Raw genomic sequence first — 17,870 nt, forward strand, 5'->3', positions numbered from 1 at the left:
AGTTACCTCATCTGTAAAATGGGGGTTAAGATTGTGAACCCCATGTGGGACATGGACAGTGTCCAACCTGATTAGCTTGACTCCACCTTAGTGCTTAGTACAGTGCCTGAAGCATAATAAACACTGAAATACTGTGAGAAAAAGATGAATAAAAATTTAGGTAGTTTCCTTCTCTTTAAAAATAATCCTGTTTGAAGTGCATAAAGAAAAGCATTAGATGTTTAAGGAAAGTTATTCCCACCAATGGGTTTTTTTTGTTGTTGTTTTTTTTAACTATACACAAGTCGCTGAAGCTATGGTAAATTAATACTTACTGATCATAATCCTGAATGACCATTCCTACAGACCAGATAGCAGTCAAATATTCATTAACCCCATTAGGGCTGATGTAATGCAAAGAGTCAGGAGAGTGAGGGTCTCCATTAGAGCCAGTGAAGTCTACTCCGACCTAATGGAAAAAACAGACAAAAATCTTACCAGGGAACAAAAAGCAAGAAGATCTGACACATCTAGGAAGATTTCCTGGACCAAATTTACAGCTCCAGACAGGAGGAATGGTCTGTTCAGCATCTCTGAAGACAATGGAATCATGACAAAGAGTATGCTGTCATCAGCATTTAAGTTGCCTCTAAATAGGATGCAATCTCTATAAGGAAGCATATTTATCTGGAAGTCTTAATTCCTGAAGTTATAGTTACAGCTTGGCTTAGAAATATGAAATGAAATAATCTGTTTATGCGGTACAGTTGTTCTTGGTGTTCAAATGCACCGCCGCTGATGTTGACATTCACCTATGGGTGTGTGAGTATGTGGCTGAAAGGGCCAATGTCCCAGACACACTGGGCACACTTACAAACTATCCTCTGTGGTGTTGTTGGACACACCCAGAACTGCTTTCACTTTTGCCTCTTTGTAGCACAATTCTTAAAAAGCTTCTGTTCAAAAGGAGCCACTCCTTTCTCACTCACAGGTTACTCGAATTGCAGCAAAGGACTCTCATTTTCAGCTGGGGTGAACCATTCCAATGGGTGAACCACTGGGAAGCAGCAGGGTGTATTGGATGGAGCATGGGCCTGTGAGTTAGAAGGTCATGGTTTCTAACCCTAGCTCTGCCACTTGTCAACTGTGCATGGCCTTGGGCAACTCACTTCACTTCTCTGTACCTCAGTTACCTAATCTGTAAAATGGGGATTGAGACTGTGAGCCCCATGTGAGACAGGGACTGTGTCCAACCTGATTTGCTTGTATCCGCCCCTGTGCTTAGTACTGTGCCTGGCACATATTACGCACTTAGTGAATACCACAATTATTACTATTATTATTTCTGAGACCTTGATTTACATATGCTTCAACTGTTTCCTCTAGCCTCCGTGCTTTTGGTTGGCCAATTTCAGCTCACCAAGCAGCAGCTATTTAGGTATCTTTCTGTCATTCACATTCCTAACGTGTTCCATTCAATGCAAATGAACTGACTTGAGAACACAAGTTCAATGGTAGGAGATGGGCTTTTCTCCAGGTCTTCATTGTTTGTGATCCTGTCTAGCCATATTGAGAGTAGCCTCTAAGTGACACCGCGGGAACTTTTCAAAGAATCGGATGTGGCATCTGCAGGGAGTCCTCACCTAACCGCTGTAGTGGATGGCATCCAAGCTTTGGAGACCTTTAGTTTGGATTGGAGCTCAATACCAGCATACCACACTGTTGCTAAACTTCGTTTAGCTTAGCTTCAAAATGAAAAGCTACATCATCTATAGATGTGTTAATGATTTACTACAGAGAAAACAGACTCTACACATCTGCAGGCTCTTGAGGCTAACACCATCATCATCAGTAACAAGGATACTTATTGAGCACTTCTTGGATGCAGAGCACTGTAGTAAGCACTTGGGAAGTACAAGTTGGCAACATATAGAGACGGTCCCTACCCAACAACAGGCTCACAGTCTAGAAGGGGGAAACAGACAACAAAATAAAACATGTGGATGGGTGTCAAGTCGTCAGAACAAATAGAATTAAAGTTAAATGCACATCATTAACAAAATAAATAGAATAGTAAATATGTACAAGTAAAATAGAGTAATAAATCTGTACAAACATATACACAGGTGCTGTGGGGAGGGGAAAGAGGTAGGGCGGGGGATGGGGAGGAGGAGAAGGAAAAGAGGGCTCAGTCCGGGAAGGCCTCTTGGAGAAGGTGAGCTCTCAGTAGGGCTTTGAAAGGAGGAAGAGAGCTAGCTTGGTGGATGTGTGGAGGGAGGGCATTCCAGGCCAGGGTACAAGGAGTTTACAGTCTAGAGGGGGAGAAAGGCACTGACATAAATAATAATTTATATATAACTTATAACAGCAAGTATTGGACCCAGTTGACCTGAGTGGTAGAGATTAAAATCCTGATCATTAATTTGATATAAAAAAACCCCACAATTATAAAAGATCATGCATTATGGTTTACTTCAGAAAGTACCACCCCGCTTTGTTGACTGTTATTAATTTTACGTACAGTAAAATTCAGCTGACATCCTCCCATGATGTAGTCCAGAAAGGTGCATTCCACTATAATCTAAACAGAAACAGAAATAAATCTTCCTATTTTAGAATATGGAACCAGGTTACATTATTTGAAAAACCAAACATTTCATCTTATTTTTTTAATGGAAAATACCAACATTCAAATAGCTTGCTTACTGGCCAAAAAGAAGACTACAATTAAATCTGGTGATTTCCAAATATAGGTTGGGCTTTATCATTTAAAATAATTTCTCTCTTCAGCCAGTCAACTTTCAGGCCTCTCCACATCTCATTCTTAAGCAAGTACCAGGATTGTCTTATCCATCTTTTAGGGATGGAAAAGATTACTTTTTGCTTTGGTTGGAATAGTCTGTTGGAAGTTGGAATATTCTGTTGGGAGGCAAGCTGCATGGCCTAGTGGAAAAAGCATGAATCTGGTAGTCAGAGGCTCTGGGTTATAATCCCAGCTCTGTGACTTGCCTGCTGTGTGACCTTGAGCAATAAATATAGTTATTTGTTAAGTGTTTACTACTTGCCAAGCACTGAACTAAAACGCTAGTGTACTTACAAAATAATCAGGTTGGACACAGTCCCTGTCCCACATGGGGATCACAGTCTAAGAAGGAAGGAGTAGGATTTAATCCCTATTTTAAGGATGAGGAAACTGACACACAGTAGTGTTAAGTGACTTGCCCAAGGTCACAGAGTAGGCAAGTCACAGAGCTGGGATTAGAACCCAAGTCCTTTGACTCCCAGGGCTGTGCTCTTTCCACCAGGACAGGCCGCTTCCCCAAACCACTTAACTTCTTAGTGCCTCAGTTTCCTTGCTTATAAAATGATCTCCCTCTTACTCAGACTTTAGCCTCATGAGGGACAGGGACTGTGTCTGATCTAATTATCATGCATCTACCCTAGCACTTAGTACAGTGCTTGTCACTAAGTTCTTGGCATGATAATTATTTCCCTTTAACAAAATTACATAAAAACTAAGGCAGAATACAAGTATTGCACAGCAATGGAATAAATTACTTTTGAAGTCTGAAGAAATGAGTAATAAGAAACCTCAAGGGGGCTTTAGGCATAAGGTGTGAGAGCTTTGACACAAGGCACAGCACTCTCTTCAATCTGTGTATTCCTAATTTCCCTCCCCATCTCCCTTCCTTGCCTTTATCACACTCCTTTCCCATGTCAGATTGAAATAAGCACCCTTTAAAAAGGATGCTGTATACTCAAAGAGCTTGTGGACAGAAACAACCTAACAGTTGGACTGCTCAGAAAGCAAGAACTTAAGCGCTTGGATTAGTCAATCAGTCACATTTATTGAGAGTTTACCATGCACAGAGCACTGTACTAAGCACTTTAAAGAGTGCAATACAATGGACACAGTCCCTGCTCATAATGAGCTTAGAGTCTAGAGTAACAGTTTACAGTCTAGTTCCAGAGCTCCGGTTTGCGGAGACTGGTTTTCAAGAGGGAGGGCTGGAACTATAGAAACTGCATTTAGAGAGTGCCAAGCACTTGCATGATGCTGACAGACTCTTTAATATTATCTCTTTACTCTCCTCACTGTTTATAGCAAAGGTGTTGGTGCTCTTTTGGCACCATTATGTCACATTACTGTATCTCCCATGCTTCCCGAACCGAACTGATTTAACAGCACTGCCCTCTTCTCAACAGCAGAACACAAAATCAACCCAACTTGATTTATACCTTGAAGGTGGGGAGGGAGGTTTATGGGTCTTGACTTCACTGAAGGTAAGTAACCAGGTAAATCACCGTGACAGCCCACAAAATCTTGGCAGGGACAATCCTGTAAAATTAACCATATTCTCCACCTTTCTGAAAGACTTTGAGGAGAATAAGAGCAGAGGCCTGGGAATTAGAGGGCTTGGTTCTAATGCTGGTTTGGCCACTTGCTTTTTAAGTCACCTTGGACAAGTCATTTTTCAGTCAATCAATCAATCAATGGTATTTATTGAGCACTCACTAGGGGCAAAGCCCCATACTAAGCACTTGCAACTGTACAATAGAATAATGTTGGTAGACACGATCGCTACCTACAAGGAGGAGTCTAGAGGTTACTTAGCAATTTTCAGTCTACTTATAATTATGTTGCCAACTTGTACTTCCCAAGCACTTAGTACAGTGCTCTGCACACAGTAAGTGATAAATATGATTGAATGAATGAATGAACTTCTCTGGGCCTCAGTTTCCTCATCTGTAAAATGGGGGTTTAATACTGTTCTTCCTCCTACAGAGAATGTGAGCCCCAGGTGGGACAGGGATTGTTTCTGACCTAGTTAACTTGCATCTACCTCATTAAATGGTACAGTCCTTGGCACATAGTAAGCACTTTACAAATACCACAATTATTATTATCACTATTAAGTCGTCAACCTTCCCAGCTCACCCTAAGGAGATATACAATATACAATGTGCCTGAGTCCAATCCTTCTCCAGCCTGATGCTGACAGACAGAAGTTGGTTCCGGCCTGACGAGTCCTCAGTGGACAATGATAAAGAAATCTCAATGAACACTCAACTCCTCCTACCCCAACTCTCAGTCGGGCAGTGGACAAGTGGCAGGAGGGGATGGGCTTCCCCAGCCCAGCCTCAGATAGTTTTATAGACACAGGGGCCCTGGGACCCCTAAGCCATGCTCAGCTTGACTGGTGGTAAAGAAAGGCAGCTCCGTCTAGACTGTAAACTTGTTGTGGGCAGGGACTGTGTCTGTTCACAGTTCTCTCCCAAATGCTTAGAACACATGCTTTGCACACAGTAAGTGCTTAATAAACATGATTGACTGACTGGAAGACAGCTCCTCCTAAGGCAACGCTGAACCCATTCATTCTCGGCCTAAGGGTCACTTTTCCAGCTAATCTCCCACCAAGGTAACCAACTAAATGGAGCCACTCACTTCACACTGCTTCACGCTGATAACACCTGAATTTTTATAGCTTTTCTTCTTCTGCCGCTTCTTTTCATTGATGCATTCAAATTCCACCTTCAGGGTTGGAGAAAATAAATGAAATTTTTAAAACAACAAAAACAACAAGAAAATCCATATTTTACCAGAAGTGCCACAAGCACCCACTTGGATGCTTTCCCCATCTTTAATGAGTACCACTTAAAACTGCCAAAATCATGTTAGCCTTTCTTTCGTCCCAAAATAGTTAAAAAATTCACTGGCAAACACTGCAAACCTCTTTCCCTGTTAATCTTCTGGGTATTATGATCTATAAAACTGGACTGGCATTAGATAGGCCCAAAAAAATCATTTTCCTTGTGTAAATGTTTGGTCACAAACACAGGAAATACAATAAAACTTCCACTAAACTGTTTTCCAAGTAAACCACTCAAGCCAGTTCTTTAGAAAAGGAATCTTACTGGATGCCTGGGGAATGAATAAGTAAACCCATATTAAATCACAACTGTATAACAGTTCGTACTTTTTTTTTCCACTGAACAAGCTTGTTAGGGCCTAACAAGACAGAGTGAATTTTTCCCTATTCTTCTGAGTCCATTTCTGTCACCACTACATTTTCTTGATTTCTTTTCTATAGTTTGGAACAAAGTTCTTGTTTTCTAATAATATAAAAACCACCTTAGCCTTAGCAAAAATCCCAATAAACCAACATAATCTCTTCCCATTCCCTGGAAACATTAAGAAAAAATAAACATGCACAAATCAATATTCTTATTTTCATTTAATCCTGGAAAAAAGGTCAAAGAAGCAGCATGGCCTAGTCAATAGAACATGGTCTGGGAGTCTGAAGGACTTGGGTTCTAGTCCCAGCTCTGCCACTTGTCTGCTATGTGACCTTGGGCAAGTCACTTCAATTCTCTGTGCCTTAATTTCCTCATCTGAAAAACGGGAATTGACTATACACTCCATTTAGGACTGGGACTATGTTCAATCTGTCTGATATTTACCCCAGAGCCTAGTGCAGTGCCTAGCACATAGTAAGTTCTTAACAAACAACATAAAAGAAATGCTATCCTGAACAAGAGGAAGTAAAATTTAGGTGTGTTTTTTGAAAATATTCCATTCTCAGTTTGTTTGTTCTACATTACAGCTGAAATATTGACCTTCCATTGGTGATAGAGATCATAAAAACATACTTAAGCACATTGTTCTAAACTGAAGAGCTAGGAGAAACTTTTTGTGGAAACTACACTAGTTAAAAACCACCAAGCCATAAATTGTAACTATCAAGTCAAAAGCTTCATAACGTAGGAATGGCCCTTTCCCACAGTTCTTAATACCTCAGGGGAAGGAGAACTTGCTTGGCTTTGAAACTCCGAACTGAAAAGATTTCATTCTTGTTGACTTAAACAGAGAAAAGTTTTGGAAAACACTAGCTTACAAAATAGCAGAATTATTAGGAAATCAAGGTGACTAGGTAATGTCCCAGCCCTTTTCCCCAACTGGGATCCTCAAACTTGGGGCAGAGGGAGCACAGCACCTAACACCTGGGTTCTTAGCCAAATTCTCCCTTTCAAACTGGGAGAGGTGGGAAAGTAGAGGAAAGAGGGGTGCTCTCTCCCTTGCATCTTCCAAGCATTTGTTGCTGTGTCCTCAGACAACTCAGGTGGGAGAGCTGGGCTCAGCAATAAGACATGTAGCTTTTGCTTCTTTGGTTCCTTGAGATCTTGCAAAATAATAATAATTGTGGTATTTGTTAAGCACTTACTACGTGGCAAGTGCTGTATTAAGTACTGGAGTAGATACAAGATAATCTACAGGCTGAACACAGTCTGGTCATGGTCCCAATCCCCACTTTACAGATGAAGGAACTGAGGCCCAGAGAAGTGAAGTGACTTGCCCAAGGTCACCCAGCAGCAAGTGATGAAGCCAGGATTAGAACCCAAGTCCTTCTGACTCCCAGGTCCATTCTCTATCCACTAGACCACACTGCTTCTCATGGGTCTAGGACATGTACTAAGGTTGCGGGAGAGTACAACAGAATTAGTAGGCAATATCCCTGACCTCAAGGATGTCACAGTCGGCAGGGGAGAAAGACACTACAGTACATTACAAATAGGAGGGTGCAACTAGAGCATTTAAGCACTAAATGTTTAGATGGCATAACTTTGTGATCTTGGGCAAGTCATTTAACTTTTCTGTGCTTCGGTTTCTTCATCTGTAAAATGGGGAGTTAGTGCCTGTTCTCCTGTCTGCTTAGTACAGAGCTTGGCAATAATAAGCACTTAATAAATACCATTTTAAACAAAGAATTGGGAAACAAAGTGGGGAGATTGGATATTAATGGAGAAAGGTCTCCTGAAGGAGGTGTGATTATAAAAGAACTTAAAGAAAATGGGAAGACCTGTTGTCTACTGGATATGAATGATGGGTGAGGAAGTTCCAGGAAAAGTGGAAGGGCATGAGCATGAGGTCAGGGGTGACGTTTGAAGAAATTAAAGGAGTCTCATATGGCAGGTTAGCTTGACAGAAATGAAGAGAGCATGTCTGGGGAGTTGTGGCAACAGAGCTGATTGAGGGTCTTAAAACCAACTGCCAAGAGTTTCCGCTTGATATGGAGAGGAACGGGTACTCATTGGGAGTTTTTCAGAAGTGGGGAAATGTGGGCAGAATGACGTTTTAGAAAAACCATCAGGGCAGTGGAGTGAGATACGACCTGGAAAAGAGAGAGACTGAAGGCAGGCAGACCAGTGAGGAAGTTGATATGGTGTCAAGTCAGGATACGACAGGCCCCTAAACCACTTTATGGGCAGGTAATGTGTCTACCAACTCTGTTATATTGTACTCTCTGTAAATACAGTGCGTGCACAATAAATACAGCTGATTGAATGACTGATAAACCAGCATGGTGGCTGTTTGGATGGAAAGGGAAGGGCAGAGGGGAAGACCTGAATCCAGGACGTCAAGCTCCCTCATCATTGCCGCTACTTGCTCTACTGAAGTCAGAAGAGGTTAAAGCTGAAGTAGCTGCCATGAAAGCAGAGCTGCAATATCTATGTACAACACAGGCAGAGAAGACACTCCCCAGTACAGGTCTAGGACTTGTTATAGCCAGGAGTTGCCTAGGCAGCAGGAAAAATTGGATTTAATAATAATTCCTTGAGTTTCTATGCTGCTGCTTTTTTTCCTTGGCATCATTACTGTCACATCCTTAAAACATCTGTGAAGTGAGGGTACAAGGTTTGTCTCCCTCTTTTGCTGATTAAAAAAGTGAGGTACAGAAAGGGTGAGTTGTCCCAGATCACTCAGTAAGTCTGAGGCAGAACTGGATCTAGAGATCAAGTATTCTAACTCCCAAGCCTGTTTGAAGAGGCAAGGCTAAGAAACACATCACTGAAATATCCACCCTTCACAAACTCCCTAGGTCCTGGGAGGTTCTCTTCAAACATGATTTTTGCTTAGGGTTGCGGTTGGGGGGCAGGGGGAATCTTCACCTTCAAGAACTTCACCATTTTAAATCTAAAATTATGAAATGAGCCAGCCAAAGAAGCCTGGATTTAAAGTATCTTAAAATTTGTCATATCCATTAATACTATATCACAAATCATTGGAACTTTAGATCTTTTCTCTGTGCTGGCTGAAAACAGCAAGAGGGGACAAAGAGAAGGGCAGATTACAAAAACTCCTATTAAGAGAAGGATTTCACTGTCCCATGAAGCCCCTGGTTTGGGTCCTATGCTCTGAGCTGAGATTTTCATGGCCTCTGGAAAGCACTGGAAAAGCAGCATGGCTTAGTGGAAAGAGCCTGGGCTTGGGAGTCAGAGATCGTGGGTTCCTCTTCTTCCACTTGTTAGCTGTGTGACTTTGGGCAAGTCACTTAACTTCTCTGGACCTCAGTTCCCTCATCTGTAAAATGGGGATAAAGACTGTGAGCCCTATGTGGGACACCCTGATTACCTGGTATCTACCCCAGCGTTTAGAGCAGTGTTTTTCTTCCCCTTTCTAAACTGTGAGCCCATTGTTGGGTAGGGATTGTTTCTGTTGCCAAACTGTACTTTCTGCACACAGTAAGCGCTCAATAAATACGACTGAATGAATGAATGAATATGCCCTGACAGCTATCATTTACACTGCTCCAAGTCAAACATACTACCATTAATCAACTAAGAGGGCACTTCTAAAACTAAGTTTATTATGGGACTCCTCAACTGAGTCCTACCCTTCTTTTACTTGAAGCCCAATGACCTTTAAGACATTAATCCCATACATGATTTAGAGGCATACATGGTACTTTATTTTAATGCATATAAACTCCAAAATATAAATGCATTGGCTAAGCTTACACAGACTGAAAACCAACATCTGACTAGAAAAATTCTAAGCCCTAATTTTTCTTCATGGTGAAAATGAAACGAGATCTTGTCTAATTCAAAAAGACGAATCTGCTAAAACTTTTTGGTAGTCGTTTTTCCGGATTGGCAGGAAGTCATTTGAGCCTGCGCAGAAAGTAAATGTTGGCCATGTAATTGCATGCAGCACATTTCTGACTGGCCTCTGAGTGTGCGTTCATCTGCTTGTCATGAGCTGCCCAAGGTTCTCTAGGGCACTGTGCCAAGTTTCCTCTCACTGAATTGCCAGCCATCCTGGACTCTGGAGATTGTCAGGAGTCTCCTCAGGGCAGCAGCTAACTACAGAGCTGGAAATGCTACTTGCCAATGAGATGGACATGCTGACAGCAGGATTCTCAGGTTGGGACTAGATGTTCAGGTCTATATCAACATTACACGTGTTTGTGTGCATATGTGTGTGTGTGTTTGTGTGCATATGCGTGTGTGTGTGTGTGAGAGAGAGAGAGAGAGAACGAGAGAGAGAGAGAGAGAGAAAAAGATTGAGTTTTCTACCTGTGATAGCATGACACTTTCTACTGCTCCCACTATTTGTAAATGATTTTGGTCTGTATCTCCCTCATAAGATTATAACCTCTTTGCTTCTAGCATAGTCTCCTAGGACAGTGCTTTGATCTCAGTAGGTAGACTATGAGCCCTGTATGGGACTGGGACAGGGACTGTGTCCAGTCAATTACCTTGTATCTATCCCAGCACTTAGTACAGTGCCTGGCACATTGTGAGCGCTTAACAAATACCACAACTATTATTACTCAAGAAGCAGTGTTACTTAGTGGATAGAGTATAGGTTTCAGAGTCAGAAGAACCTCAGTTCTAATCCCAGTTCTGTCACTTGTCTGCTGTGTGACTTTGGGCAAGTGACTTCACTTCCTGGGCCTCAGTTACCTCATTTGTAAAATGGGTATTAACACTGTGAGCCCTGTGTGAGACGCAGACTGTGTCCAAACCTTATTAGCTTGGATATGCTCCAGCATTTAGTACAGTGCCTGGCATATAGTAAGCGCTTAAATACCTTTTAAAAAAACAACAAGAATAGTAATAATAATAACTTCATAATAACAGCAAAATAACTGCAAGATGATTTTCCTGCAAATTCTGGTTTGGCACAGAGAATTAGACTTGCTCTGTACAGATCTGAGTCAGAAATATAAATTTCCAGTTTAAAAAATGAACTCGTCCTGGGCAACATGGGCCCTTGTGTTAGTATGGCATACGTGTGATACAGGCAGGACAAGACTTACTGGTGAGTTTCGGGTGGCTTCTTTTAGCTTTGTCATGGTAGCCTGAAAAGTTCCAATAAGATCATGTGACCCATCACTATCATAGTCATAACACTCCACCTGAAATTCAAGATAACAAAAGATCAGCAAAAACCACCACATTTTCAGTGGAAATGGCAAACCTTTCACTTGTGTCCCATCACAATGTCACAACCAGAATTAAAAATAGTAAAATGCTCAAGGATTTACTACAATGCCATGAACAACAAAAACTGACCAATTCTTAACATAGGGTCTCTGCTATCCTCCTGCATACCTCAGCCTGCTCTAAGGGACCAGTACTCAGAAGAGAAGCAACATCCAGACCAGTTCCATGATCCAGTCGAGTCTGCCACCTCCGTATTAATATCAGGCAGGGATAGTCCGCAGCAATGAAATCCATAAATCACACAAGCATCACATTTTATCAAACAGTTTCAGACTCCTCCCCCATGAAGCCTTTGACAAGGTACGAAAACGGACTTTTCTGTTTCATCATCCTTCCTCTGCTTTGTAGTCTAGGATTATGCAAAGATAGTGTAATTGCCAAAAAGCTAGCAACAAGCAAGAGAAGCCAGGACCCAGCCAACCTGCTATGTGGCTAGTTTACCTGACTAATACACTAAAGAACTGATAGAACCCAGTTTCCCTGGCTGCATTCTGATGGGAGACATGCCAGATTAAGATTAGAATGTGTGTCATTTTAGGAAAAGGATTTCTTAGGCAAAAAGGAAGAGTCTGGAGAATTCAAACTCAGAGTTCCCATCTAAACTAACCCAAATTGACATCACCTCTCTTCAGGGAAACAGTACTGGGTGAGCCTGGGAAATCGGAGGTAAACTGGGGAACATGTATGTGAGTCCAGCATTTATAAGGTGCCCAAGCATTACATACCATTTTCTGAACACTTTGCTAAAAGGGCTTGGCTTGGGAGTACAATGGCAGCATTGATGGAAGAGAGCACGAGCCTGGGAGTCAGAAGGACCTAGGTTCTAATTCTGGCTCTGCCACATGTCTGCTGTGTAACATTGGGCAAGTCACTTCACTTCTCTGGGTCTCAGTTACCTCATCTGTAAAATGTGGATTAAGAGTGTGAGCCCTATGGGGGACAGGAACTCTGTCCAGCCTGATTTACTTGCTCTGCACACAGTAAGTGCTCAATAAATATGATTGAATGAATGAATGAATCTACCCCAGTGCTTAGAACAGTGCTGGCACACAGTAAGCACTTAACAAGTACCATAATAATAATAATAACTGTTATTATGGGGCTTTAACAAAAACACACAACTGAACTCTCTGATACATTTAGGAACAGTATTTCATCATTCTTCTTCCCCACCTTTTGATAGGACATTCACGGCAGAAATGTTACAGAGACATCCCAGTCACTAAGGAAATTGAAAGATATATCAATTCTTGAAAGAGGTTTGCCACTCATCCAACGGAGAACTGGGAAGACAATGAGGATATAACCTGTTCTGATGCTTATTGAACTCTATATTTCATTCCATTCTATCACTTTTTTATGGTATCTGTCCATCGTATACCATTTGCCAGGCACTGTTTTAAGCATTGGGGTAGGTACAAGATAATCGGGTTGGACACAGTCCCAGTTCCACGTAGGGGTCCCAGTCTCAATTCCCATTTCACAGAAGCAGTAACTGAGACACAGAGAAGTTAAGTGACTGACCCAATGTCACACACAGCAGACAAGTGGCAGAGTCAGATTAGAAGCAGGTTCTCTGACTCCCAGGACTGTGCTCTTTCTGCCAAGTCACACTGTTTCCTCTCTAGGGAGAATTAAAGAACTGTACTACAATCTGATCTATATAACCACATCTAGTGCCCGATAAAGTGACCATGATTTTCCTGCAAATTCTGGTTTGGCACAGAGAATTAGATTTGCTCTGTACAGATCTGAGTCAGAAATATAAATTTCCAGTTTAAAAAATGAACTCATCCTGGGCAACATGGGCCCTTGTGTTAGTATGGCATATGTGTGATGCAGGCAGGACAAGAAGGCCGTACCTCTGATTAGTTGCGTACTATACTCTGCACGCCAAGAGATCCCAATGCTGCTAACCAATGAGGGATGTTATCCAAAGGTTTCAGATGGTTATCTCCAATGACCACTTTCTGACCAATTTTAATAGTTGTGGCTATTCTGACCCCTCCTTTACTTTCAACCAAATAACTTTCCTCTGCTTCTTGGAAGTTTCAGAAGCAAAGACAGTGAGCTCCTATTTTAATGAAACATTCCTACATCTTTTGGAAATCAAAAAGAGAAATCTGAAATAATAATTTGCCTTTGTTAAACACTTACTATGAGCCAAGCACTATGATTGGTATAATACAACCAAATCGAGAAGCAGCATGGCCCAGCAGAAAGAGTAAGGTTCTGGGAGTCAGATGACCTGGGTTCTAATCCCTACTCTGCCACTTGCAACCTTGGGGAGCTCACAACTTCTGAGTGCCTGAGTTACCTCATCTATGAAATGAGGATCAAATCCTTCTCCCTCTGATGTAGATTGTGAGCCCTATGTGGGACAGGGGCTGTGTCCAACCTGATTATCTTATATCTACCTCAGTGCTCAGAATAGTGCTCAACATATAGAGCCCGTTGGTGGGTGGGGACCATCTCTATATGTTGCCTATTTGTACTTCCCAAGAGCTTAGTACAGTGCTTTGCACACAGTAAGTGCTCAATAAATACGATTGAATGAATGAATGTAGTAAGTGCTTAAATACATTTAAAAAAAATTTCCCACAATCCTTGTCCGACCTGGGGTTTGCAGTCTAATGGGGAGGAAGAACAGATACGTGATCCCAATTTTACAGCTGGGGAAACTGAGTCCCAGAAAAATTAAATGACTTGTCCAAGATCACCTAGCAGAAAGAGAATACCCTTTCTATAAACTCCTTGAGATATTCTAAAAAGACTTACACAATACTGAAAACACAAATTTCAGGTTACGCATGCACAAACACCAATTCACATAGAGACAAGCATAAAGCTTTAGGGAAGCAGAGATTTTTGCAAAAAGGAAATGTGAGGAAATCCTTACCCCTGCTCAGTTTGCATTGAGATAGAATTTTTAATGAATTTTAATTCTTAATTCTTAATGAAAAGTGCAGACATTTCCTATACAAATTTCAGTACCTCTACATGTATGTAGATCAGTTATTCAGTGTGAGGAGAAGAGGAGGACTTGGGATCCCACAAAGTCTCAAGGGATTTAACACAGCCTAGAAGCAACAGGTAGTGAGCTTACAAAACTGGCCTCTTCCCTCCTATTGTTAACAGGAAGTGGTCAAAATAAAAACAAGAAAGTCCTCTTCTCTCTTCTGGGTGAGTTGGTTCATCTTTTCTTTGGGAAGTTAACTCCCCATTGTCAGTGACTTGATCTTTTTTTCCTTTGGCCTGGAACTCCCTCCCCTTTCATATCTGACAAGCTACCACTCTCCCCACCTTCAAAGCCTCATTAAAATCACATCTCCTCCAAGAGGCCTTCCCTGACTAAGCCATCATTTCCCCTACTCACCCATGCAACTGGACTTGTATTCCACAGTACTAATGTACATATCCATAATTTATTTACATTAGTGTCTGTCTTCCCCTCTAGACGGTAAGCTCCTTGTGGGCACCATAAGGGTCTACCAACTCTGTTGTATTGTGCTCTCCAAATTACTTAGTAGAGTGCTCTGTGCACAGAAAATGCTCAATAAATATGACTGATGGATAATTCACTGCGTATTACTAAATGGTTGCTTATCTAACAAATCAATATTACTTATAAGATGTAAAATACAAAAATGCATAGATTACACAACACACAAGATTGCACACCACACCACACAACACCATACCACTGATGCATTCCTATTGCAGGTGAGATGGACAAATGCACAGCTATTTGCCTTCCTGTACCCAGAAGGTCTCTGGAGACTTTTGCATGCCAAAGCAAGGGCACGGAGCAGCAAAAATTATAAGTGATTTGCCCCCTCTCCACCTACAAGATTTGAGATGGCTTCTCCCCCGCCCCCCACAAAAGAGACTCACAACTAAAGAAGACTCATGGCAAACAAAAATTAAACTCAGAAATAATGAGGTGATGACACAAAGTCAGTTTGTGCATATTTAGTGAACCCACAAACTGAAAAAAGGAATGAGTGGAGGCATTCACTACAGTACAAAGAAGAAAAATAATTCACTAGAAAGACAGTTTACTTACTACATTAAAATAGCCCTTTAAGCATGCCACTGTGAGTAGAAAAATTTAAAGAAACATTGTTTAATCTTTAACAATTCACTTTAAACGGGGAAAAAAGCAGTTAATAACCTTACATCTGGAATTCTTTGCCTATTTTGATCCGACAGGAACCTGTTCTATTAAAGTTCTATCAATATGCTGAAACAGAAATATTGTGTGTTCTAGTTTTCAAACTTTAGAAAATACACAATCAGGTTGGAGAAGGTACTGAAAAGGACAACTAGGATGGTCAGGGGTGAAGATCATCTTCCACACAAGGACAGATTGAAAAGGTCATTCATTATTCTTTGGAAGCAAGAATGCTGAAAGGGGATGAGATTACTTGGAATTGTTATTCACCAAATCCCACATCACAGGGACAGGGACAATCCTAAGTGAAACTAAAAGATAGCTTCAGAGTAAAGAACAGGTTAACACTTCACACAGCAGATGATAAACATAGGATTTGTTACCGCAAGAATTTGTGGTTGAAGAGATCAACAGGTTGTGAAAGGATAAAGGTAAATTCATGAACAATAAATACTTAACGGATTATCAGAGAGTTAGGATGTGAAGAAACTGGGGAAGGGTTAAAGAGATCATGCATGGAGAAGTATAGAATGGGGCTAGAAGAAAAGTATATTAAACACTAGGTAGATAGTAGCAAGTAGGAAACCTACAAATGCAAGGCTTCCAGGGACCTTTGCCCTTCAAATTCCTTCAATTAAAGCATAGATTTAAGCTTCTCCTGACCCTCCCACCTCTCCTGATTGGTTTACCCCAGGCAGGATCTGATTGGTGAGTACATCTGCCTATTGAGTATTCCCTCCACCTAGGTGGGTTCTGATTGATGGAAAAATCTGCCTGTTGAGTCCCCAGAACTAATGACGATTCCCTCTGGTTCTGAACCCAAGAGTGTGGGAACAATGGGCACTCAGCACTCAATCTTACTTCTCAGTGCTTAGAACAGTGCCTGGCACCCAGAAAGCACTTAATAAATACCATAATTATTATTATTAGTCTCACTAGCAGCAGGCATGCACTTTTACAGGTCTCCTATTAGTCCGGTGCTCTTTGTGTAGCAAAACTAAAAATTCTGGGGCCAGGGATACCAAAAACTGTGGAAGGCAGGAGGAGGAAGAATGTGTTGGGTCCCATATCCTCATAATACCCACCCACTCTTTTCCTTCCCCTTTCTTCCAACCAGGAGCTTCTCTGGAACAGCTAAGCATAATAGGTCTATAGCAAACCTGTCTTTGCATTATATTATTGACACCTTTCCTAACCATGTCCTTGGAGAAAAATCACTAACTCAAAGGCTGAATTCTGAACATCTACCTCTAAATATGCCTACTTGTATGGACTTGTAAAGGCATGGAATCTCAAAACCTTTCTTAAATAAATGTTCTTATTTTTCCCTTTAAAGCCATGCAAGGAAAAACTGGAAATATGAGCCCTTATATAAATTCTCTTCCAATGCCAATAATCCTAGAGACTTTTCTCTAGGTTATGAGGGAAAATCTGCCTTAATTGGGAGATATCTTGGTGAGGACAAAGGAAAGTAAGATCCATCTAAACAATTAAGTTAAGCCTAGCTACTAAGGGCAAAACAAGAGACAAAGTCTTCAGAGGAAAAGACATTCAAAGAGATGACTATTTCGCAAGAAATTGATGCAGAGGGCAGGAAAATAAACCACAGAATTGGAGACATCATAACATCCAGTCATTTGATTTTTGGAAATAAGGCCTGGCTATTTCTATTACTTTAAACTGATTTCTTTCCTAGAAGACAAACTGTCTACATTGGATTTCTCCAAAAAGTCTGAATTGAAGCTCCTAGAGAACTGTTACACCATGTGACTTGGTTCTCCAGATACTGTTTCATTAAAGTAAAAGTTACCTTGATTGTTTTGTCCATGTCTCCATAACACAGAGAATTAAGAGAGATTTTAAAAGGCCTCCAAACAGGATTCAAATTGTTTTTAATAACCTACAAAAAAAGTTTAATGGTTAATCAAACAACATGATTTTACTAAATTACATGTGATCACAGCCGACATTCTTCTTTACACACTAAGCAGAATGGAAGGGACCTTTCATAGGAAAGTTTTCTATGACAGAATATCTAAAGGCACTCCCTACTGTAAATCATTACAAAGCCTGCTTTCGATCCCAGGAAGAATTAACTAAGGATGTTGTCAAGAAACATTCAGCTCCATATAGCAGTGCAGAAAGACTGAATGCAGAGAAAAATAGAAATGTTCAATTAGATAATGAGCCTTCCCCAGATCATTTATGTTTCTTTACCGGTAAAGTGGTAAAAGAAGAGAAGGCTCAGCAAATGGTATCATGTCTGTGAAGAAGAGAATGGCATGCCCAATTAGAGCTGGGCCTGGTCATTCTTGCATCTCTGATGAAACCCAACAAGCCCTCTTCTCACATTCCCTCCAGCCATTTTCTTTACCACCACTGTCTCTTGCTGGGCAGAGACAGGGACAGGGGAATGCTGGAAAAAACA

General features: G+C 41.2%; 1 protein-coding gene across 1 annotated transcript in view; it reads right to left on the reverse strand.

Annotated features, from left to right (window-relative positions):
• Positions 1-17,870, reverse strand: part of CPNE3 (copine 3) — a 63,011-nt gene that overhangs the window by 13,713 nt on the left and 31,428 nt on the right. Inside the window, exons 7-11 of the mRNA XM_038745250.1 lie at positions 17,253-17,342; positions 11,082-11,180; positions 5,426-5,512; positions 2,501-2,560; positions 315-448 (exon numbers count right to left, since the gene is read on the reverse strand). Coding sequence (XP_038601178.1) covers positions 315-448; positions 2,501-2,560; positions 5,426-5,512; positions 11,082-11,180; positions 17,253-17,342 — 470 coding nt within the window. The remainder of the gene's footprint in view (positions 1-314; positions 449-2,500; positions 2,561-5,425; positions 5,513-11,081; positions 11,181-17,252; positions 17,343-17,870) is intronic.

Source organism: Tachyglossus aculeatus, chromosome 4 (assembly GCF_015852505.1).
Source record: "Tachyglossus aculeatus isolate mTacAcu1 chromosome 4, mTacAcu1.pri, whole genome shotgun sequence".
NCBI classification, from domain to species: Eukaryota; Metazoa; Chordata; class Mammalia; order Monotremata; family Tachyglossidae; genus Tachyglossus; species Tachyglossus aculeatus.